The sequence below is a fragment of the Rosa rugosa genome, chromosome 6, assembly GCF_958449725.1.
Source record: "Rosa rugosa chromosome 6, drRosRugo1.1, whole genome shotgun sequence".
NCBI lineage: Eukaryota > Viridiplantae > Streptophyta > Magnoliopsida > Rosales > Rosaceae > Rosa > Rosa rugosa.
Window position 1 is genome coordinate 21,309,528 of NC_084825.1, and position 25,708 is coordinate 21,335,235.

Here is a 25,708-nt window from a genome sequence, read left to right on the forward strand (position 1 = left end):
CCCCCCCCCCCCCCCCCCCCCCTTTTTCCGGCCCTCAGACCTGAGAACTCTCGATTAGAATACCTTAACCATTGCCATCATAAATCGTGATAACAATAAGAAGAAAGTGGTTGCAGTCTATGGACACGGATAGCCGTCAAGCAAGATCGCCACCACCACCGAGGAGTAGACAAGAGAGAGGTGAGACAACACCCTTCGCTGCCGTAGGTACAAGACCGCCACCAGCCAAGACTAGTTGTCGTTGAAGAACTTCTTTCTTACAAGAGCCAGAGAGAAGAACAACTTTTTAGCGATTTTTATACAAATGAAATACTCAACCTTAATGGTTAATTTCACAACATCACCTTTAAACCTTTCGGAAATAATTAGTATAATTAGTTTCAAATAGATATCTACAGACTACAGAGTTTAGAAGACTGAGCCAGCCAAAGGATGTCTTCGAACAAAATTTTTATGCGCCATGAAATGTTGCATTTCCTAGTGATACTGAAATTAAGATCCTTCTATATAGAAGTTTCATAACATTTCCTAGTGATACTGAAATTAAGATCCTTCTATATAGAAGTTTCATACTTGTGTATATTTAAAACTCGTGAATAATGATTTTCAGAATCCTAGACACAGGATACAATTCAATATTTGTGTGAGTCGGCAACAATTGTCACATACCGTTCATCACAATAGCCACTATGTAACAACCATTCAAGTCTACCTTATTTTCCAGTTTCCTTGGGACTGTACTCATTGGCTTACGATGTACATACGATATCTCTATAGTATTTAAAGGGTATATGAATAGTAATATTGGAAACTAATCAAATATGTATATATTTCAACGATAATTGTTTTATGAACAAATAAATAAATTTCAACTGAAAACATAGATACTAACTAATGACATCTCCTTGCAAAGAAACGCCAATGCTACTATTCTAAAAAGCTAGAATTACGATACTAAATTACAAAAGAATCAGGGCAATAATATATCAAATGCCAAATTTATACCTAAGTTGTGATAATAACAAAATAAAATGTCAAAAATACCAAATTTATACCTAAGTTGTGATAATATATCAAATACCCAAGATACAGAAAATATTGTAAAACAATCAATTTCCAAAACAAGTTGAAACTATATTTGCTTCGTGATTCACCTAATTAAAAGTCTGACAATTCATATCAATTCATAAATAATAAGCTCATAACTGCAAAGCCAATGATTAACAGCGCATGTATATAACATAAGCTGACAGTCGGATAAAGATACAGTATCATTTAGACAACAACAGACTGTCAAAACAAATGATCAATTGTATTAATTAAAAAATTCTAAAGCTAGGAGATCGACTCTTGAAAGTGGGGATATCCATGTAACTTTGTTCTTGCGGTAACTAGCTGCCCAGCGAGACTTACCAAATGATCCACCCTCTGAATCATTATCAGTCCAAAAAAATTTCTGTTTCAAGTAAATAAATCGGGTCAACATCAATATATAATGTCACGTTTTGCAAATAAATTGATCAACATCAATATATAACATCACATTTTTGGTTAGCCAAAATAAAGTAGATACATAATGAGCATAGCATATATACCAACCTAAAACTTGTTCGATCAACACCAAAGGTTCAAGATCGAATCCTTCCCCCACACTATTGAGCCTGCCACGCATATATGTATGTGTAATATACTAATATAGTACGTACCTACGTAATGATATAGCCTTATAGGACCTTCATTATCAACGAACGAGAAGAACCACCTCTTTCAAACACAAACTTGCCAAGTAAATCTTTTTTTTTTTTTTTGATGAATAAGCCAAGTAAATCTTTAAGTACTTCAGCATCGTAAAATTTCACCACACCAACGTTAGCTCATATCCATAACCATAACGACTCGGCATCCATTTTGCTTTCAGCACTCTCACACATTGCAGTCTGGCATTCTGGAAAGAGAATTAAGCCAAATTAACCATCATATATATAAACACGTACAAACGAAAAATTGGTAAGAACGATTTAGTTGGAAAAAAAATTGTCATGCCTAAATAAATCCCAATACGGCTGATTTTTTATGCAAACATGATCTAAGGGTTTGGAGTTGTGTTGTAAGACGATCCCTTAAAATAAACAAACAAAAGAATTCTTTCATTACCTTTCGCTTTTTGAACTCTTTCATTACGAAAGTGGCAGGTTATACGTACTCCTCCTAACCCCGTATGATAATCATATTCCTGTTATGAAATGAGAGAAGTGAGCCACAAAGAGAGAAGCTACTGCAAATGGGGCTTATATATGTAGAGATAGCTAAGTTCAACAAGCAATCTCAATCCAAGAATAACAACAACAACAAGAGCAAGTTCAGCCTAGCCGGACTTATATATTGGCTTCTCATTGTGGTCAAGGACGAGTCTTCTACCCCGATTAGGCGATTACTATATTGTCAGGTATCTAAGCAACAATGAGCCAGTTGATTATTTGGAACAACCGACATTGTATAAGTCACCATTTCAGAAACTAGCATCAGTGATGTGTGAGTTGGGAATGGTGATAGAATTTTAAAAAGAAATAAAAAAACAGCTATTGATCTTTCTTCTGGATCTGGGTTTGGTTGGTTCATATCGACAGGAACCTCTCCGAACACAAACCTAGCTCAATAATTCGTAAAAAGCCGATAGAGATTTGTCCGCTGATACCGTTCCAGGCTACTGGGTTTACTTCGGCAGCTTGATGAATTTTTTGACCAGGCATTGTAACCATTTGCGGTCGAACTTTTGCATTGAAAGAAGGAAATATGAAACACGTCATAGGCCATAAGCCAAAAAAGTCGCTTATCCATAATCAAGAATGGCTTCATAATTAAACGAAGAAGTTTAGACATGACACAAACTCACTACTTCCGAAATAAATATGTTTCTCTGCATCTCCCTGAATACTACAAATAACAAACAATGTGCCACAAAGAGGTTAGTTTGCATCCAGTTGCTGATGTTACATTGCATTGTTGGTAGACACAGGATGATTAAAATTTTCACATGTCTACAGGACCCCAAATGTTTCTATCGTCAGAAGGCTGTGAATCTTTTATAAATGCCCCGAATTCAGGTCTTGCTGGTTGATTTTTTCCAAGAGGGAAGTTCCAAAAATTATCAGACTTCTCAAAGAAGATATAAAATGCAACGGCGGACGCCAAAAACAGCCCTAAAAGCAACAAATAGATCTGCCATTCTGCAAATTTTAAACAAGAGTAAACAAGTTTGCCATACAGTTGGTGTATAAACAGATTAGTACATTAACACAAAAACAGAGAGGATGGGAGATAAACCTTTCCAATCTGCAGGAACATTTAACTTGGTCACCACAGCTCCCCATTCACTAGAGGTGGTGAGCACAACCCTGGAAACAAATCAACACTTGAGTAGGAAAAAACCAAAAGGGAAAGTAGTCGCGTACCTAAATAGACTACAAAGGCCTATCTCATAATTAAATTTCACTGATGATCTATAAATAATATAGTTACTTGAAAAGTCAACTTCTTTAGCACAAAAGATACATGATTGAAAGAGACCAGAAGTGAATCGTCTCCCATAAAGATTCACCTTTCTCTTTCACATTATCGAATATAAACATTAGATAACAACATTCATAAACGCAACACCAAGTATCTTAGAATTGCAACGCAGAAAAGAAAAAGACAAATCGATCATGTCAGACTCCTTCCTGGGAAGACTCTTAATAAAATGCTCTTCATAGAAGACAGCTAGAAGCATTAGAAAGGGAAGGAAAGAGATGCTACTGATCCTAAGGACATTCAAGAGAATGAATACCTAGAAGTTTGATTTAAAGCAGCATGCCTTTTATTGCACTTATTTTCCCAAACATAAGTAAACAGGCTATGAAAACAAGATAATTTCTGATAACACAGTAAAACATACTTATCAGTGTTGCAAATCAAAGTTGGATTCCATTTTATTTAAGGATTGATGTTGATCGTTCATAGTAAATCCAAAGACTACAAATATGTTTGGAATTGACAGAACTTTATTAGTCAGAAATTGGAAGGTCAAACCTTTCAGTGGGACAGAAGTCTAGAGTGGCAATGCAAGTTCCCAGGTGTAGCCTCTTACTCCAGTGGCAAATCTCCATTTTCTTAACTTCAACCACACATATATCTCCATCTTTGCTTCCCCTACAATTTAAAAAAAAAAAAAACACAGCATATTAGCCAAAAGAAATGATGGTTCGTAGAAGTTAATAGAAGTGGACATCATAAAACAGCCAAACTGACATCACAAAAGAAAAATGTCACCACAACCTCCAAAAGTGGAGGACCAGAGGTTTATGATTCCTCATTAACACTATCTATGAGGTGCCTTTAGTCATTGTTCAACCAAAAAAAAACAGACGATTTATGGAGTTCTGTGAACTTGAATATAACAACACACTGAACATTTGGAATACATGACCACTCTTGTATATAATATTTGCTTACAGTAAATACATGCATATGTGCGAGCACGCACATCTGCCTGTGTTTTAATGCACGTAAGATATGAACTAGTCTTCCACCTAATTACCAGCGATGCCTAATTTTCAAGTTGAAGCTACAGCTGAAGAATGTGTATAAAGCCTAGTGTAAATCACAAGATCAAATGCAAATTTAGTACTTACAGAGCAAGATATTTTCCATCCTTGCTGACAGACATAACAGCAGCAGACTTTTTAAGAAGCCTTTTATGTCCAATTTTCTTCCATGTACTTATGTCCCAGACTGAAGTTAAAGCTTTTGCACCTATTTGATTCACAGAAATACATTTAATAGTCCGAGAAACAATGATATGGTACTATAGGTCATTTACTTCAGAGAGGTGCACATACCTTTTTGAACTGTGCAAAATAGAAAGGGTTTTGTCCCATCCTTAGAAAAGCAACAGAGTTCAATCTTTTCATCCTGCATTAATCAAACACAAAATATGATGCTAAAATAGAAGGAAAAAAATCACAAAAATATTTCCAAAATTTAAGTAAATACAACTTACTGAGTCGCGAGTCAAAGTAGTCACAGGAACACCATCTTCCGTCTTCCATATTCTTGCTGAGCCATCAGTAGATGTCGAAGCTAAGAACTCTGAGTCTAAACTAGAGCATAATAAACAAAGGCAAGCAGAATGTTTAACATCTAGACTAAAGACGAGGATAAATCTACGTAAAAGTTATCTGTGCATTCAACAAAAGAAATAAATAGAAGATAATAAATGAAAAATACAAAAACCATTAACAACCGTTACTTTCGTCATATAATCAAGACTGAAATGATTCAAAGTAAATTTTAGAGATCCTTTGATCAGAGGAGAATTACTGCATTCAAAAATAATACTTCTCCGATGCCTACGTTAACATTAGTTAAAATGAATAACTCTTCTTAAGAACCAAATAATTATGCCAACCAAGCCAAATGTAAACACACATCTGAATATAGCTCGTTTATGCATTGTTGTTTTGAATTTAATGATACAGGGTAAGGGCAAGGCCAAGGGAAAACCTAGACCAGCACACTGGATCAATAAATCAAGATTAAAAACAAGGGCAAGTAAGGTTTCTTCTGTCAAATTCAACAAAAAAAGTGAAAAGAAAACTAATAACACTCTTCATACTACATTTAGTCAAGACTGAACTCGTTTTTTGATGAGTGGAAGACTTACTTACAGCAAAGAAAAGACAACTAGTCTTCTCCCATGTAACTCATTAACATTAATTAAGTATGCCAATCAACAACATTACCTGAATATAGCTTCTTTGAAAACATTATTGTCCTGTATTTAATGGTACACAAGGCACTCTACCATTATACACAACGAAACAAGCTGGGTGCTCACCTGAAATCCATATCACGGACAGAATTATGCGCCTTAGGTTCATCTAAAATTATGGACAGGCTTGGCCACTCCAGAATTCTCATATGCCCATCCTATGGTTTATTAAAACATGTCAATACATGTTTCAAAACAAGTTTTAAAAACGCAACACAAAGTCAGATAATAAATAGGCAGCAAGAAAGACTGTTGCTTACCAAACCGCCGGTAGCCAACTTAGATCCATCGACACTAAAAGCTAGACACTTCTGTGGACCAATTCCTTGCAAAGGAGCTGATTCTCTTGCCAACAGCTTGGCATTTGATTCTGGCCCATATAACTCAAACAATCTGAAAACAAAAATCATCCATGTCATGTTAAAGGAGGAATTGAGCACTAACAAGTTAAGGCTAAATAGCAAAGGTGGTAGGACTGGAGCAGTACACTATGTCAAACAAAAATGTGAATAAATAGTCGAGGAATGCAGAAGAAAAAGGTAAAGTGGGTCAATGAACAATGAACCATGGCAAGAGCAGAAAAAAAAAACCAAATACGAAACTATGCTCTCAACCTTTTATTTCTAAGTTGGATTCATATGCAAACCCCAAACTAAATTGCAAGATAAGTTGACAGAAAAGTAATGAGCATCAGAAAAACGAAAAGATAAAATCTTGGACCAGATAGCAGAGATGCTAGACCAACTTATGTTCTCTTCTAAATGTCCTGTTTCAACAAAACAGATATTGAACCCTGACACTAAAATAAGATAAAACATAAAAGAGTAAATATATGAACACCGAAAATCATATCCAAGAACCGATAATAACATTTGGCAGCTAAATTTTAAGACTTTAGAGTTAAGAGAATAGTTGTATGACCATAAGACTATAAATAAACCAACATGAAAAGTTGCCTCTTGTGAACTTATCAACCAAAAACCTCATCCATTTCGGAAACACAAGAAACACATGAGCATAATGAAAGGACACTAGTACAAAATAATAGTAATAATAATAAAAAAAAGGCGTTAAATTTCGATGAAGAGGCTCTCACTTGCAGCCACCATTGGAGGTGGAGCAAACGACGTCGTCCCCGCTGGGGTGCACCGCAATCGAAACAGGATCACCGTCCACCGCTTCAAACACATAAGTGGCCTAATCAAACACACACACACACACACACAAAAAGTCAAAACCCCAACCGGGAAAAAGTCAACCAAAATCAGAAGAAGAAGAAGAAGAAGACAGACCAGAGGAGAGGAAGAGAGACAAGTGGTCTTGGGGTCGAAGGAGAAGATGGTCAGAACTGAACTGGAGTCTTCTTTACCCCTAGACTTCCCGAACACCACCCAATTCATGTTCTCGGGTCGTCGGATCCACGACCCGCACGTCACTGTCCCCTGCTGCTGCTGCTCCGACCCGCCTCCCTCCATTCCAAAATTTTCCGAGAAAAATGAAAAATCAAAAGAGAAAAGAGGAATAGAAAATTCGATGCTTGCTTGCTTTCTTCCCTTTTCGGGTTTAGGACTTTTTAATTTATATAGCAACTGACGAAAGGACCGCGAAAGCAACAAGCATGTCGATCCTGGTGTGGGTCCCGCAGAAACGAAATGCGGGCGGTGTTGTTTATGATACGACGCCGTCCTGGTGGTGGATAACTGGATATCCGCTCCGCGATTCTTTTGCGCGTTATTCCCATAGTTTCTGGGCTTTGACCCGCTGAGGCCCAATACCCAATTCGGGTTGCCCCATCGGCCCAAAACTTTTTTTTTCTGTTTTCTTTTTCTGCTAAAACCTCACGGTCTGTTTCTGAGACTAAACCCTACCGTTGTGTCTCTGAAGAACAAGGGGTGCTACTCTAACAGTAATAGAGGTAATGCTTTTTATACATCTGAGAAATCGTTTATTTATGGTTCTGCGAATTTGGTGCGGTTCAAAGTTGCAAACTTTGATGCTCAGACCCGGTTCAGATGTTGATTCTCACTCTGTATTGGGCTAGTGTTGGTTTTCTATTCAGCGTTTTTGAATTGGGTGTGAAATGAAAACGGAAAAGGATTTGGATTTTTTCAAAGTAAATGTTTGTATGTTGTGCCCCATTTTGTTTTCTTGAGTAGTTTAAGAACAATAGTTGAATTGTTGCAGTTTGATTGCATTACGGAGCTGGAGTAAGGAAGATGGGGGTGAAGGGTGTGAATCAAGGCCATGGGGCTGTTGTGCCTCCAACAGAACAGGTGCTTTTTATGTCTTAGTATGGAGATAAACCCATTATATCTTGTGTAGTAGTCTTCTGATGTATATTGTGGTAATTAGAAAATAAGTATGGGATTTATGTTGACTTGCAGAAGCTCTCGGATGAGATGGATGTTACGAAGAAGAAGTATCTTAGAGGTGGAGAAGCTAATCTGGAGGTATGGCGTGTGGGGTTCAGGCGTTAACGAAACTTTTTTAACTTTGTTTATATTGTTTTGTTTTGAATTTTGGTTGCATCTTGATTTTGTGTTTGCAGGTATTGAAAGATAAAAAGTTGAAGGGTCAACTAGCTGTTAGAGAAGAATTACATCTGAAAACTGCACAAGCTGCTGCCAACGCTGAGAAGGTGAGTTTCCTTTAATGTCATATGTCTATCTGTTATCGACTTATAAGTTGTTAACAACAGACGTCTTAGAATTACTCATTCTTAACAGTACATTGGATTTTGTAATAATAATGTACAGGTTTATGGCTTCAATCTTTGCTTGGTCTTAATACTGTTTATTTTCCTTGGGATTATACCTTTGTCAATTTACTGGATTTAGTTGAAAATCATAGAATCTTTCACATGATTTTTGCTTTTCCTGTCCTTTTAGTGCATTTAGTACAATCGATTTGATGATTTTTCATTTGTGATATATTATAGTACCTTCTGCCAAGTGAAGAAGGTTATTTGGAGCCTGAAGGCTTAGAGAAGACATGGAGGATCAAACAAGACTCAATAGCCCCTGCAGTAGATATCTTAAGCGCAAGGAATCAATACGATATTGTTGTCCCAGGTTGAAATCTCAACTTCTGTCATTCTATTTTTGGTCAACAACCTTTTGTTATTAATTTATTCACTTTCAATAACCATACAGTCCATCGAATCTGGCCTAAGGAAAAGTATAGTCCAATTGCTAACCAGTGCATTGCTCATTAACTTAGTCACTAGTGACTAGTGTTACACTCAAAATCCTAAACTGTTGGGAATTTGTCTAAACCCTGAACTGTAATGATTTGGCTTCATTAGTTAAGCTACGAAGCTAAACTCAAACATATCAAGTTAGTAGCTAGTAGCTAATGGCCTAAACTTTAACCTTGGAAACGGTGATCAGTGAAGCACAGTATTCAAAATACGAACTAGTTCCAAGGGCTCCTCATTGTATGCAGATGTTACCAAGAGAATGAAGTGTTTCAATAGAGATTAGTTAAAGAGGACATCCTCAATAGAGCTCTTTTTTTTTCCTCAGACCTTCCTCTTTTTGGAATGGGTTTCTTCTGCCGAGAAAAAAAAAAAAAAAACAGCCAAATCAGAAACTATTTGTCATCTTATCACCATCATCCGTATATGTATTCATAAGTTAGATGACAAGAATTTATCATAATATTAAATTGCATGGTTGTCGGAAAGTGGGAGGTTGGCAAAGAACATTATTTTGCCAAACACTTTTGCAGAACGGAAATGTACATGGGCTGGTTCTAAAAGAATTGCCCTTAGTGATCATAACTGCTATGTTATTGGAGTCTGTTTGAACTCTCCCAAGTTTAGTGCACTGGTGCAAGTTAACACCTTTATATCTCTAACAGACGTGCTAATAAGCAATGGCTCATAGGTATGATGGCTTTTTAACTTGATAAACTAGTTCAAAATAGGCCAGAAATGATATGTTTTATATGCATTAGGTAACTTTTGTACATATACTACTCGTTCTATTCTATTTTGTATGCCGTGATTGTTATGGTGGTCCTCACTTCATTTTACACCAGTTTATTTCATTATCCTTGCTCAATTTGGTTTTACCTAATCCATCCAAACTTTTAATTTATTGTTATATTTCAGTTTCAATCTATATACAGTGCAATATAGGACAACGAGGGGTTACAGTGCTTAAGGTCTTAGAAGAGTGAAGTTTAGGGTTATAATCTGTGGGGAGAATGGGTGTTGTGGTTAAAGAACTGGGATTGAAGGAAAAGGAAGAGAATATAGGGAAATCTGGAATCTCACCATAAGGTTCTCAGAATCACACCAAGACTTCTCACGAATCACTTGACGGATGTTGTTTGAAACAAAACACTAGTAATCTCATTACACTAGTTTCCAGCGATACATATTGGCCCTTATACAGAGCCATAGCAAATACACTAAATAGACCTAACAGTTGATCGCTCTCTTTAATGACTTCTAGGATATTAATGACTGACTGAATGCATTAGGAAAACTAAAACATGACCCAAGAAAACTCTAGTAGACAGAAGAAGACACTGTATCAAACTCTGTAACTTTGATATTTATCACTGAATCTGAACTCATCTGCAGATCTCGGTCCATACAGGCTGGATTTCACGCCAAGTGGTCGATACATGATGGTCGGTGGACACAAGGGCCATCTAGCTATTGTAGACATGAAGCAAATGAGCCTGATCAAAGAATTTCAGGTATTCTAGGAAACTGAAAAGTGATACCTTTTTGGTCCGATACTGGTTTTAACTGTACTTCAGTGCTTATGCGCTTCTGCGACCATGTTCACATGTTCTATACTTCATATGCGAAGTTTCAATATACTAATGATTACAAGTTCAGAAACATTAGTAATCAATCATAAATGTTTGTTGAAACTTGGAACCATTTACTTTATATTGTACATCAGTTTTCTGGGAGAGGAAAGTTGGAACGCATGCAAGTAGATTTGCATATTCTAAAGTTTGACCCTTAGTAAGTTGGTTTTCCACCTTTTGTTTTCTAAAGTTTATGTCTAAGACTTTGGTTATGCAAACCTCTTGCTTTCTAAGGTTTATGTGTAAGACTTTGGTTTTGCAAATCTTGAGGTCATTATAGTTTCAATTTAAATTCTTAGTTCAATGTGATTGTAGCTTTCCACTGCCTGAAGGTGATAGGCCTTTTGGTTCTAGATGGGTGAACATGACAGTAATCCGTTCTGTGAACAGTTTTCTGAATGTGCAGTTGGGTCATTGGTAGAACTGTTTTCTGTTTTTCAATGATGTAGAGGAAACTTAGATGGCGTTTATTTGTCCTTCAAGGTTTGAGTGGAATATGGACTGATTGGAAAATTGATGATTTTCTTCTCAGGTTAGGGAGACAGTTCGTGATGTGGTATTCTTGCATGATGAAACGATGTTTGCTGCAGCCCAGAAAAAGTATAAAACCATTTGCTGTAATTAATTATTAGCCTGAGTTTGATATAATTAAAGTTGGTGTTTTTTTAATTGGTTGTCTTTCAAATTCACATAGTTGAATGCTTTGGTCTGTTGCTCGAAAGTATATTCTCATTACCGTTATGCTTATGTTTTTTCTGCTTAATTTTTTTTTTGGTTTTAAACAGTATAATTTAAACTCATGTTGGTTAACAGCCTGTGCTTTTTGGTTGTCTGCAGACTTCTTTATTTATTATTATTTTTTGTTTTAAGCATGGTGATAAGAATATGAGGCCAGAACTTAGTTAATGATCGGCACTCTCATTTAGTGTCCTGCTTCAGTTTATCTTCTCTTTAAGATTTTCTAGATCTCTATTTTATGGTGTTATCTTACCTTCATAATAATGTTTATTTTTAGCATGGCTAACCATTTTGGTTTACTACAGGTACCCATATATTTATAATCGGGATGGCACTGAACTTCACTGCTTAAAGGTTGGATACTGAACCTACTAGATTGTGGTTAGATAACTACTTCGTAAACAGCTCATAATCGTACATGCATTCTGAAGCCTTTGTGCAACCATTGGTGACATGTTAATAAATACCTGATATGAAAAGGTGTTCAATGTATTCTGAAACTGTGTTGAGATTGTCTCATTCATTACATGTCTCAACTTTCCTGGAGTTAAACAGTTGTCAGAGCTGAAAGAAGATTCCAATGTTCAACATTTCTGATTTTTTTTTTTTCCAGTTCCATTGTTCGAGTATTCTGACTAGTCAAGAGTTCATTATGATTTTTATGTGATTAAGTAAATAGTTTTGAGGTGCATCGAGATGGAGTTTGGAACTAAAGTTATCTCTTATTATGTAGGAACATGGTGCAGCTTTAAGGCTTCGTTATCTTGAACAACACCGACTATTGGCATCAATAAATGAATATGGTCAGCTTCATTATCAGGATGTAACAGATGGTCGGATGATAGGTAGTTACAGGACAGGCTTTGGTCGTACTGATGTGATGCAGGTAAACCGCCACAATGCACTTCTTGCTTTGGGTCATTCAGGTGGTAAAGTTACCATGTGGAGTCCTACAAGCTCTTCTGCTGTTATTGAGATGCTATGCCACAAGGGCCCCATCTCGGCCATAGCTTTCCACCCTACTAATCGTGATCTCATGGCCACATCTGGGAAAGAGAAAAAAGTTAAGCTTTGGGACATGAGGAATCTTAAGGGGCCACTCCAAACGTTACCAGGTCAGGCAGAGACTCTGGATTTCAGTCAAAAGGGTCTGCTTGCTCGTGGAACTGGGTCTTTTCTACAGGTTCTGAGAGATTCTTCTGGGACTCAGAAGTACGAGAAATATATGACTCATCCATTAGTTAAAGGTTACCAAATAGAAAAGGTGTTGTTTCGACCATATGAAGATGTTTTATGCATAGGACACTCCATGGGGTGGTCTAGTATTCTGATTCCTGGTTCTGGGAACCCCAATTTTGATACATGGGTGGCGAATCCATTTGAAACACCTAAACAGAGAAGAGAGAGGGAAGTGCACTCTCTACTTGATAAGCTCCCACCTGAGACAATTATGTTTGATCCCACAAAGATTGGCACAGTGAAACCTCCAAGGAAAGAGAAGCCAACAAAGGAGGAGAAAGAGGCTGAGCTGGAAGCCGCTCTTGAAGTTGCCAAGGACATTGTCCCGAAGAAGAAAACAAAGGGGAGGAGTAAGCCAAGTAAGATGAAGAAGAAGAAGCAGGAGATAATTGTCAATGCCAAGAGACCGTTCTTGGAACAACAAATGAAAGAGGATGAACAAATGGCTAGAAAGAAGCAGAAAGGAATGGAGCAAGTGGAGCTACCAACATCTTTGCAGCGGTTTGCTCGCAAGAAAGTGACTATATGATTGTGCTAATGGAGACTGTTATTAATGAATTTTAGTCATCGCTTTCTAGCAATTGTAATGCATTCTAATGTTATTCATTTTTGGTATGTTTACTTATCTTGGGTTAGTTCTTTCCTACAATTTTGTATCATGTATCAAGAAAATACATGCCAAACAAAAGGAAAAATGTTCTTGATGTTTACAGGCGTGGTTTCCGCCACACTGGCCATGTCTTGTTCAAGTTGGGTAAGGACAGCACAAATACAAACTTTGTTGATCAATGCTTGTTGACGTTTTTACTTTTTAGCATACTAATTTTGTATTTAATCCTACAACAAGGCGAATACGTTTTCAAAAGACGTACTGTAAAGATATAGTTGGTACAATGAACAGATAATACATTACAAATTCAATCTATAAACTCCTTGCTGTAATTACAGGTCCAGATTGAAAAATCCCCGACTATCATTCACGGCTTTGTAATTTGATTATATAAGTAACTCACTGGAAAACCAGAAATATCAGAACACTTGCGTACGGCTACTTCATTCAGTTCAAAACAGAAACGAATTCACAAACAGTTTTTCATTGTTTTATCCACTTACTTTTAGCTCAAGAAAGGATGCTTTACAGTAGAACCTGCAGTAGAATATGTTAAACTGCACTGGGATATCAGATGGCACATTATGTGGGTTTCCACCTTCGTTGACACTTGACAGCAAATAGTCCTGACCCAACGCCAGGACTGAATATGTCGGTTATCAACATTAGAAAGGTGGTGAATGCCAAAATAAAATTTGTGTGTATGACAATGATATACTTTACATAACGAAAAATTAAAATTAGGGTAAACTCATACTATATGACATACATTTTATTTTCAGTTGAACTCAAACATTACACTAACAGCAGTAATAACGAGTTCAACTGTATGATCTCAGAAACAACCTTATGCAATGCTTGCAGTGATTGAAATAGTAAGGGTGATGTGATTTCCTCTATTGAAAATAAAATGCAGGCCTCTTAATTAGTTACAGTTTTTCTCTGCTAATATACAAGAGAAGCAGACAGAACAGTAATATATGAAGGGTAATACGTGGTCAATAATCTGTTTGACACGCGGAAGAACAGTGGCTGTTGAACAAGTCTCTGATCGGATTTTTTTGTGTTCATTTTTCCTAATCAATCAGGGTTAGGCAGATACGAGCAACTTGCCTTTTCTTACAAGGCAAGGAAAATATTTTTGCAACTTTGGATTCCAATCCTTAGTAGGAAAGGAATCCAATTCTCTCACTTGGAAATGACATTAGTTTCTCTGGGATGTTTATAAATAGAGACTAAAGAGCTAGCCATGACATTTCACTACTCGCCATTTCACCAAGAGAAAAACTCATCGTCTCTCTGAAGGAATTATGTCCTAAAACAATCATTTTGATGTAATTATTATTGTAATTATTATTAATCAAAAGGGCAAGTTTATTGTTCATTGCTTATATTTAATATTTGATTGAACAATGTCCAAGGAATATGAGTTAAAGAGAAAGTAATCTAAAGAGTTAGATGTGTGAGACCTTTACTCTTTCACACTCTTATCCTAAAAGGTTCCTAGTCATAGGATTATCACTTGGACATTGATAATCCGGAAAGACTAGCACATACTATGTATGCTCAATATGGAGGATGATATGTCTCTTGTCATTTGTGTAGAGACACTAATACAAGTATGTGGGTGCTCTTAACTTAAAGAGTACACTGAACGCGATCATTAGAGTTCTTGTATGGAGTCTTACTTACATGTCAAACTTGAACTCTAAATTGCAATAATACAAATTAGTCCTTTGACCTGAGACACCATAGTTGTCTTATGAGTGAATGGATTATCTCTTGATGATGCAATAATATTGTGTCCCTTAATGGATATAATAGATGCATTCATTGGTATAATCAATTCGGTCATGGAGACATGTGAGTGTACAATAAGGAATCTCTATCCTTAAGTAAATAAGGTGTATGTTCAAAGATGTGATTCAATGAGTCTTTGGCCAAAGCATTGAATGAGATTAAAAAGGAGTTTTTAATCACATTCTAAGAATCACATAAGAATGAAAATCACATTAGGGGATTGACATATCAATTCCATACCCCGATGATGTGATTTAGAACATAGTGTTAGAGAAGGACCGTATTGTATTGTAATTCCAATTGAATAGGTTCTTTGTCATTCTACATTAACTAGGGTAGTCATGATATGTTGCAAGACGTCACTCATGACTTGTGAAGTCCCCGAGGATTAATAAACATTTATAATCCTAATAACAAGGGAGAATCAAAAATGGAGTTTTTGATTCGTAAACAAAATAGAATGGTTTCTATAAACTTCACTGCCTTGTTAATTAGAACCTAAGAGATCGCACACCATATAAGTGGATCCTTGAGATTGTATATGAAGAAGATTAAACAAGAGTTGGTTATGACCAAATAATTAATTAGATTTATTATTTGGACATAATTAGGTTTTTCGGGTAAAACCGAACCTATTGGGCCTAAACGATTGTCGGGCTTTTCGTGTGGACTTGGGCTTCACTAAATGAGATTTAAATGAAAGCCCAAGACACATTTTTAGTGCCCAATAACAAGTATGGACCAGCCAAAATATTGGCTTTATGAAAGTCAATATTTTCTTTTAGTAATTGGAGTTATTTCCTATTATATAAAAGTGAAAGCATGGACAAAGAGAATAAGTGTGTCTCCACACTATTATTTTCAGATTTGAGATAGAGAGAGAGAAAGAGTTCTTTCTTGGTCCATTACAAAATTAAAGGAAAGAAGAACACTTGCATAATTTCTTCTTTTCTTTCATCTTTCTTCATCTCTTGATTCACTTGGTGAAGATCCTTAGAGGCCATATCCTTTTGTGGCTTTACTTGTTACATCAAAGAGAAGATTACAAGCACAAGAAGGAGTACAAGAAGGAGTTCTTAATCCAAGGTGCTTCAAGGTGGAGGAAACACACACAACGAGAGATCAAGGAGAGGAACTTTGGTGGTTCACTTGGATCGGATTAAAATCACGCTCCAAGGGTGAGTAGAACATAAACTCCCTCTTTGTTCTTCCTTACTATGCATGCTATGTTTATATACATATCACAATAAGCCAAGATCATGGGTTAAAGGAATGGATTTTATGTTTAGTTAGTAGTTTAATGGTTAAACTAATTCCGCACTAATTAAAAAGTTTTGAAATCCATCCATTCCTTCACTCTCCTCTGAAACCTAAGCAATCTTTTGATTCTTGTCAGCCCCAAACCCTAGAAAATACTATTTCTCAATCACCCTTTTTCTTGAGAAAAGATCGATCTAACCATGTTCGACTACCAGAACTACCTAAAAGTTCACCATCCCGAATGTGTAGGGAAAATGAGACCCTTCACTGACGGTGGAAAGCTATGGACTCGAAGTTGGCAATCTTGTTTGGTGCGCAGTACAAGAACCCCAGTAAAGCTTTCTTGCTTTTGTTGTGCGAAAGTGTTGCGTGGAAACTGCCGCATCAGTAGTGCTTCTGAGTTTGCAGTGGTTATAGGAAATAAAAGAGGCATTTGCAAGAGCTGTTTAGATCTTGCTCTGCTTGAAGATCAAGAAAGCTCATCAGAATATGAAAGCGAAAGTGATGATGATTCTGAAGAAATCACATCAGAAGATGAGGACAGAATGAGTTCATCAGAACTGCCTATCAATCTTCCTAGCAATATTGGGAATAAAAGTTGTTGTGCATCTTTAATTGCCAATAACTTCACGCTTGTCTACTTGAAAAAGAGCTTAGTGCAGGAGTTGATGAAGCAGCAGCCTGATTGTTGGGAAAGCAAAGTAGTTGGGAGTTTTGTGAGAGTCAAAACTGATCCGAGAGACTATTCTAGGGCAAATTCTCAGCAACTTGCAGTAGTTCAAGGCTTAAGATGTAATACCCCGAAAAATCCAAATTAAATTCCGTGGATTTTTTAGAAATGATTTCACGATAGTGGGAGCGAGTACGAGTCTCGGAGAAGTTGTGGAATTAGTTTGAACGATTAATTTTCGAAATCGAACATTATTTAGGGGCTCGTGGAAATTGACTTTTTATACATACGGAATTTGGGAAAACTTCCTGCATGAAAGTTGTAGGGCTCGTCGATACGATCTCGTGCATATGTGGAACACAATATTCGGAGTTCGTATGAATAAGTTAAGAATATTTGAAATTTGGGAATTTTCTATAAATAGGAAAAATTTCTGATTTTTTCATTAAGGACGAAAAAATCTAATTTTTGCTAAACAGTCCCTGAAACCCTCCGTTCTCTCTCCTCTCCCACGCGGCCGAACCGCTCGACCCGACCCGGCCGAACGGCCCTCCTCCGGCGTCCTCCAGCCCCGGACCCGGACACCACCGTGATCGCCGCTCCACGCCCAGACGCCCTCCGGTGTGGTCTTGGCCCGCCGCTGCCCCGAAAGCTGGATCGAAGACACCCAGACGAGCGAAACCGACCCGGCCGGAAAACGTCGACGCCGGCGTTGCACGGGCCGATCCTTCCCATTTTCGTGATCTCCTCTTCCCCCTGATCATCCCCATGTAAGTCTTTCATCACGATTTTGAGTGTAGACCGCTAGATCAAGGTTTGACTTTTTGAACGCCTCTGATTCAATCTAGGATCCGATCGTGCGGCCGAGATTAATCCAACTTCAACGCTTGATCTAGGACGATCTAGGCCGAACCAGGCTTAGCTCCAGGTATGAAAGTTGATCACCCTTTCATTTTGAAGAAGTTTGTAGTTGACGACTTTTGCATCAGAGGTGGTTGACCTTCGTTGACCGCCGCGTTGACCACCGTCTGACCTCCGCTTGTGGCGGCGGGTCGGACCTTATTTTGAGTTTATATTATCTGGACAATGATCTACGCATCCATACAAGCGTTTTGATATATTACAAGGTTATTTTAGAAAATGTGGATAAATAATGGATTTACGTTTTGACGTTACTATTTAACGTTTTTACGGTTTATCTTCGGTTTACGATCTGCGAAGATCTGACCATCGGTTTTACTTCAAATTATAACATGTTGATCGTATGACTGTCCCGATGACTTTGTGTGGTCATGGGCGAAGATCCGACCGTTGGATCTTCGTATAAATGCAAAACAGTGATTAGGGAGGCGATTCGTGAGAATCCGTCCGTCGGATTTTCGTATAAATTTGTGAAGATGTTAGTAAGGACGATTCAGGAAGATCTGACCGTTGGATCTTCGTGATGATTTTTGGAGGGTGATCCTAAAGGCGATCCGTGAGGATCCGACCGTTGGATCATCATTTAATTTCGATCCGACCGTTGGATTGTCGTTTAAGTATGTTTTTGAGTTATTGGCTAAAATAAGGTCATGTGTGATTAGGTGATTGACGGTCTCCCTTGGGTGAACGATTTCGGTGTGTATTGTGTTAAATTGAAGACGCAGCGGGAATATCGAGGTGAGTAAATCGCACATGGTTCATTCACGAACCGAAATTCGGTGATTTTATTTAATTGAGAAATTGTGGAAATTGTTTTATGAAAATAAATATTTGTTTTAAATTATATGGACTTGATCGACTACGGTCCATAGGTAAGTAAAATGTATTTAAACTATAAAAAAATGAATTTCTAGATTTTATTGCATGTGAACTATAGTTGGTATTAGTGGTCACTCTTGTGTGGGTGACTACATATATATATATTTACGTGGAATATATATTGGATGGTGTGATTTACTGAGTTATATTTTGAGCATTACCCTTTGGAATATGTGATTTATCTTAGATGTTGTGTTGTCTATGATAATGGGTAATTGAGCAAAGTGCGATAGTTGAGTCGTTGAGATGAATTAAATGAGGAGTCGAGTGAATTGAGGAAAGCAGTCATTCGTAAGGTGAACCTTGGCCCAGGTGACACTTTACGATACAGTTAGAGCTCTAGTCTGTCTGCTGTCATACTGCTTGGGGGATAAACGAGTTATCATATGCCCTTGGGTATGACATGACATACTGAATGGGGTGATTAATATAATTAATCATAAGCCTGTAAGTATGATATACTGAATGGGGTGATTAATCTAATTAATCATAAGCCTGTAAGTATAATATACTGCATGGGATGATTTATATAAATAAATCATAAGCCTGTGAGTATATATTGAGTAAACAGTTGTTTGTTTTTGAGTAGTCATGTTGAGATGTGAGTTGATTGATGCTTGAAGTGACGTTGTACACTTCAATTATTATGCAAAGAAAATACTTGAGTTGAATTTATGCTTGAGTTGATTTGGTTACTTTAAATCGTGCAATCCTTTCATTTACTCATACGAGCTGTCAAAAGCTTACCGGGTTTGTGTTGTTGCAATCCCGGTACACTATTCAAATTGTGTAGCGGGTAATCCTACAGGTCAGGAAAATCAGGACGGTGATCGTGCGGGTTAGAGAATTTGTTTTAGTTTTACAGCAATTGTAATTGTGAGGTGAGTTATGCTCATTTGAGCCTTACAATATAATTTGGTGAGAGTGTGCTGTAATAAACAAATTTGAGATTTGGTTTATGTAATATCGAGCGATGTGAGGTGTGGTTGTTTTGAGAAAAAAATTCAGGTTGTATTTATGTGAGTTGTATTAATTCATGTTTCGGATTTGGATTTGTTATTCAAAATCCGGGGCGTGACATAAGAGGAGCTCAAACAGTGAATTTTTCTTGCAAGTGTTATCCAATTATGTGACCAGAGATATTCCGGTTTCTCATCTTTCAGATTGTGACTTCACCGAGGAGGAATGCGAGGATTTGCAACAAGATGTGGCGAACTGTCACTTGCTAAGAAGATTGAGCTTGAACACAAGGCAAGAGTGCTGCGTGAAGACATAACCAAGCATTGGATTGCAAGAGAGTTGGTGAGGTTGCAGAACTGTATTGATTGGGCAAATGAGAAGGGACGGAGAGGTGAGTTATTTGTGTACTTGGGACCAAATAGAACTACTAAAGCAAGCATGTGAACAAGAGCGACTCTTAAAACAGGTGCCGGAGGTCATCGCAGAGGTTATAAGCTAGTCGTTGAGAAATTTTTATGGTCCTCTGATAGTTTCTTTCTTTTGCTGTCAACATATAAGCCAAATTGTAAAGTAGCTGAAATTGAGTTGCGAATCACAGTTTACTTTTATTTCATTTGAGTTGAGTTGAGAAGAATATTGTTTTTATTTTTGCACAGGATTTTCAGAGTTGTATGATTTTGATAAATTAAGCCATCAGTATCCGAAGCTCATTAGAAATAAAGCTCACACATAAAACACTTGATGCTGTTACTTCACAGTTCACACCACTCTTTCTGCAACTTTCTCAAGCTTAGCAGACTTGGCAGCTTCTTAATATCTTTTCTGCTACTATACATGCATCACCAACTTAAAGAACAAAGCTAAACCACATCACCGTTCCAATTGTAGAGAGATAATTTAATCAAATAAATACAAAAATTGATTATCATCTCTGCTAGGAAATGGAAAGGGAAATGGTCTGTTTCTCCTTCATATGGCATGTCGTTGTCAATCCGATTTTCTCAAACCCATCGATCATGAGTTCAAGCAAGACCCTAGAAGTGTGGAATCAACAATGAGTTCAAACAATAGGATCTTACACGCAGAATATGCAAGCCCTCTGAGACATGGCCAAATTGATCAGAATGCAAGCCCTCTGTCGTTGTCATATCATATCCAAATTGATAACTATGCGCTTGATGTGAGCAATCTTGGGCCAATCTTCACCCGTCTCTCTTTGGCACCGTTTCTCAAGCAAAGGGCATCCATGAATATTTAGATGAGAAAGAGAAGTGGGCAGTCCACTATCTGGCAGGCACCGGAGCGCAAGGCAATTAAATATAATCAATGTTTGAAGAGAGTTGAGATGGCCAAACCACTTGGCGCCGTGGATGGTCTCACAATTCAGATGGCAGATCTGGAGATATGTAAGAGTGCTGGGAAACAGCTCCTCCTGCTCCTCCGCAAACCAATCTACATTTTCGTCGCAGTCAAAATCAAGTGACAATCTTTCAAGAGAGGTGAGTGCCCGGAGACCCTTGTTCAGATTCTGCTTACTCTTTGCTTTCACTTTTTTACAGCCGCTGATGTCAAGTGATTTTAACTTTGATGCGAATCCACCTTCCGGAATACATTGGAATTCTGGGCAATTCCATACCAACAAATACACAAGAGATGGGAGACTGTCTGACGCTAATCTTCCGGTAAGATTGGGACAGTATAATACTTCAAGTTGAACAAGATTAGGAAAAACCCCACCTTCTTTATTTTCACCTCCAACATAAGACCATTCTTGCCACCCTCTCATATTGTAGAATTTTAAAGCCCGTAGAGATCTAAATGGTTTATTCACACAAGTAGTAGTATTGCCGTCACTACAATAGAATTCGGAACCTATGGACACCACTCCATGTAACCCAGAAATATCAAGCTCTGTGAGGGAAGGTAGCTGTCCCAATGGTGGCAAGGAGATACAATTCTCACAATTAACAAGTTTAAGATAAACAAGAGCAGAAGAAAAATAATATTCTGACCAACCTGGAAACATTTTGCCTCCATAACCTTCAATTTTAAGCTTTTCCAGGTTCAGGTGAGGTTGGAGCTTCTCAAGCACTTCTCTTTGTTCTACAGTATTATTGCCTTCTTCACTTGAATCCCTTCCTCTCCAATCCAAAACCAGTTCCTTAAGAAACTTCTTGTCCCTCAGTATGTAGGCCTCCAAACCGCTGCTATGCACAAGCCCTGAGATACGAAGTCTTCCACGCAATTTTTCAAGCTTCTTTAACACTGCCAAACTATCCCCTGCAGTATTTTTGTCTAGCACAAACTCGGGTAGCATCTGGAGGTCTTTCAAGTTACCCATATCAGGTGGCATCTTTTTTAACTTTATACCTGTAGTATCCAGATGGCTCAAGTTGATCAATCTTCCCAAGTTGGCTGGCAGTTCAGTAAGGTAGTCACAGTTTGACAACAACAATACTTGCAAGTTATACAACGTACAAATTGTATCAGGTAACTTTTCGATGGGAGTCCAAGACAAGTCCAAGTACCTAAGATGTTTGAAGTTGTTAATTGAATCAGGCAATTCCTTAATATTGTACCCGTATAACTTGAGCACTCTTAAACATTTTGATTTTGGCAATATACCACATCGTGCTTTTAACATCCACCACCGACATGATTTTAATGATAGAAAGGTGCGTAAACATTTAGCTTGCTGTAAAGCCTCAAACATCTCTACGGTACTGCTATCAGCTTCATCATGATAATCTGAAAAATAACGAGTCTTGCTCAAACTGTTGGGTGAATCACTGCCCTCACACCTAAAACAAAATTCTCCAGATACAAAGCTTGCTAAATCATGGATAAGGTCATGCATGAAATATTGATCGGAACTTGATGAAAGTTGAAAAAATGATCTTGAGATTAGATCATTGAAGTAGTCTTGTCCAACTTCTTCTACCATTTTGTTTTTTTTATGTTGCAATAGATCTTCAGCCTTCCACAAGTAAACCAACTCTGATTTTTGAAATTCATAGTTCTTGGGATATAGTGAACAATAGGCAAAACAACGCTTGAGATGTAGAGGCAGATCTAGATAACTCAACCATAGAGATGGCAGAATGTCACTCTCATCCGGTGAAAACTCCCACATGTCACTGTTCAATATACTTTCCCATTCCTCCACTAACAATTTAGAACATAAGAGACCCCCAAGGGACTTAACAGCCAAAGGAAGACCATTGCACTTTCGAACAATTTGTCTACCAATTTTTTCAAGATGTGAGTGTGTACCAACACCTGCATTTTTCAAGGCATGTTTTTTGAATAAAGACCAGCTATCTTCCTCAGACATTGGCATGAGACGATGAGCTTTAAGGCTACCCATCATACGTGCAACATTTTCATCACGTGTTGTGACAATGATCCTGCTTCCATGTGCTCCAGACTCAAGGGGACGCCTTAAGAATTCCAACTGGTTATAATTCTTGTTCCAGATGTCATCAAGAACAAAGAAGAACCTTTTCCCCGTCAAAATTTCCTGCAACTTTGATAGAAGCAGATCAAGGTTCGTGATCTTGCAAGCTTTTTTGGTGAGGGACTCATAAATGTGTTGCAAGATCCTAAAAACATCAAATTCTTTTGAAACGCAAACCCATGCTTGGAGGTCAAAATGTTGCTTCACTCTAGCATCGTTGTATACAAATTGGGCAAGGGTGGTCTTTCCGATTCCGCCCATACCCACAATAGGAATCACACCTATTTCATTGCCAGTCTCATCATCTGATAGCAATAATTTAATCAATCTTTCTTTCTCTTCATCTCTTCCATATACAGACTTTTCTACCAAAAAAGTTGACGATAGTGTTTGTGATACTCTGTGTCCAGCGGTTATTTTTGAATCCAGGACATCTTTTGTCTGCTTTGAAATGTTGTCTAGTCTCTTAAGAACTTCTTCTACCCTGGAGCATATTAAAGCTGAGTCAAAGGCATGAGATGGAGTAGAGATGGGCTCTTGTACCTTACTGGTGCTACTCCTATATTTGTGTTCTATCTTTTGCCTCAATGCTTCAGTTTTGATCTCCTGCAAGAGGTCCTCAGCCTCATAGACAGCCTCTTTAAGCTTATGGAGCCATGGCTTCACAGTCATTTGGAACTTCAGTTGCTTCCCCTCGGCGTCATCAAGAACAGGGTTAACAGATAACAACTTTTCCTCTAATTCCTTCTGGACATCACTTAGGGGCACAATAACAGGACCTAGCTTTTCTTGAATCACTGTAACAATCTTTTGGATGAACTTTGACTCGTGCCTGCAAATTTTCAATAAAAAAAAAAGTATATCATACAAGCTAGCCAGGTATGAGTCTATCAATTTCAAAGAATTAGATATGCGATTAAAATCAACAAAGTACATGGCTTTAGTTATGATCTGAATTTACATACCCGTCAGCTTCATTTTGTAAATTCATTCCTGCTAGATCTGCAACTTCTCTAAGTGCTGCCCTCCATCTTCTCACTTTACTCAACGATTGAGTTTTCTGGTGTCCAGTAAATGCTTTTGCAACACTTACAGTCTGCTTCCTCAGATGGGATGGATCAACATCGTAGAAGACTGGTAAAACGAAATGATTGGAGGTCCTCTTGCGTTCAAGGATCATGACAAGCTCGTCGAGGCACCATTTGGAAGAGGCGTAGTCTTTCGAAAACACAATCACAGAACTTCGTGACTGTTGAATGGCTTTCTCAAGCTCTTCCTTGATATTCTCCCCTCTTTTGAGTTCAGGGTCATCCCGAAAAGTTCGAAATCGGGAGTTGAGAAGGGCCGTGTGGAGGTGATCAGTGAAGTTCTTTCGGGTGTCTTCACCTCTGAAGCTCAGGAACACGTCATAACCTAGTCCAGAAGGAGAAGAAGTAGATCTGGAATGGGAGGCCTTGTGACCTCGGAACTGAGCCATGGATGAATCAGCAACAGATCAAAATCTCGGAGTTGTGTGGGAACTGGGCTGTGCAGATAAGATTCAGTATTCACGCCGCTTCCTTCCCTTTCTCTCTTATGGTCAGAGTAATAATGGATGGGCTATAGGGGCAGCTGGAAGGTAAGGAGGATGCTCGGTACGTTTACAGTAGATTTAGGGTAATCGTACTTCGTCCTAACAATTGGTCTTCATTATTCATATGAAGTTATGAACCAATACAAAAAAGAGCTTTTTACCAATAACTACAAAATGACACTACTATTTACCAATAGCAGACTCCAAAACTAATAGCTCATGCGGCCAATAATTGAAACAGGCTGTCAGCCCATTTTATAGGAAAAACACTCAAATATTAAGAAAATTACGAAACATGCCACTGTCACATAACCCATTTCTCCCAAAATCAGAACGGTTCCGAAATCGAAACCATCCCAAAATCCAAATCCTCCCTAAATCGATCTAGGGCTCCGACGAAGGTAGAGGACGAAGCAGCTGGCGGATTGAGGCGGCGAAGCAACCGGCGAAGGGAGGCTGCGAATCCGGCGAAGCAAGGCTGCGAAGCCGGCGAAGTGAGGCGGCGAAGGGAGGCTGCGAAGCCAAATCCTCCCTAAATCGATCTAGGGCTCCGACGAAGGTAGAGGACGAAGCAGCTGGCGGATTGAGGCGGCGAAGCAACCGGCGAAGGGAGGCTGCGAATCTTGCGAAGGGAGGCTGCGAAGCCGGCGAAGTGAGACGGCGAAGGGAGGCTGCGAAGCCGGCGAGACGAGGCTGCAAAGCCAGCGAAGGGAGGCTGCAAAGGGAGCATCAAATCTCTGATTCTCTTTCGCTTTCCTTTCACTATATTTCTAAGCTTGGCTTATACCAGCTCTTGGATCCCTTCGATTTGGTGCAAAAAGGTATTGCTCCGCTTCGGATCTTTCACTTGGCTTTGGGATTGATTTCGGTTTATCTTCGTTTTGGATTTTGTGCGTGGTTTTGTGATTTTTGGCGTTGAATTTGATGAGATCTATTGAATTTGATTGGTTTTATGGCTGCGG

General features: G+C 38.2%; 3 protein-coding genes across 3 annotated transcripts; 1 reads left to right on the top strand and 2 right to left on the bottom strand.

Moving 5' to 3' along the window:
- Nucleotides 1-2,813: 2,813 nt before the first annotated feature.
- On the bottom strand, nt 2,814-7,375 carry LOC133714416 (SEC12-like protein 1). Its single transcript, XM_062140531.1, has 10 exons — nt 7,102-7,375; nt 6,906-7,006; nt 6,070-6,202; nt 5,876-5,967; nt 5,039-5,138; nt 4,878-4,950; nt 4,671-4,791; nt 4,069-4,188; nt 3,325-3,395; nt 2,814-3,227 (listed from the first exon to the last, which is right to left on the bottom strand). Exons 1-10 carry the CDS (start codon nt 7,282-7,284, stop codon nt 3,031-3,033), a joined length of 1,191 nt encoding a protein of 396 aa, XP_061996515.1. The 5' UTR covers nt 7,285-7,375; the 3' UTR covers nt 2,814-3,030.
- A 217-nt stretch (nt 7,376-7,592) lies between these two features.
- On the top strand, nt 7,593-13,326 carry LOC133714415 (probable U3 small nucleolar RNA-associated protein 7). Its single transcript, XM_062140530.1, has 9 exons — nt 7,593-7,724; nt 7,994-8,082; nt 8,194-8,259; nt 8,358-8,447; nt 8,748-8,880; nt 10,401-10,519; nt 11,172-11,239; nt 11,683-11,731; nt 12,111-13,326. The coding sequence occupies exons 2-9, from the start codon at nt 8,026-8,028 to the stop codon at nt 13,143-13,145; spliced, it is 1,617 nt and encodes a 538-aa protein (XP_061996514.1). The 5' UTR covers nt 7,593-7,724; nt 7,994-8,025; the 3' UTR covers nt 13,146-13,326.
- A 7,055-nt stretch (nt 13,327-20,381) lies between these two features.
- LOC133714934 (putative disease resistance RPP13-like protein 1) lies at nt 20,382-24,850 on the bottom strand. Its single transcript, XM_062141219.1, has 2 exons — nt 24,139-24,850; nt 20,382-24,005 (listed from the first exon to the last, which is right to left on the bottom strand). The coding sequence occupies exons 1-2, from the start codon at nt 24,648-24,650 to the stop codon at nt 20,861-20,863; spliced, it is 3,657 nt and encodes a 1,218-aa protein (XP_061997203.1). The 5' UTR covers nt 24,651-24,850; the 3' UTR covers nt 20,382-20,860.
- Nucleotides 24,851-25,708: the final 858 nt, after the last annotated feature.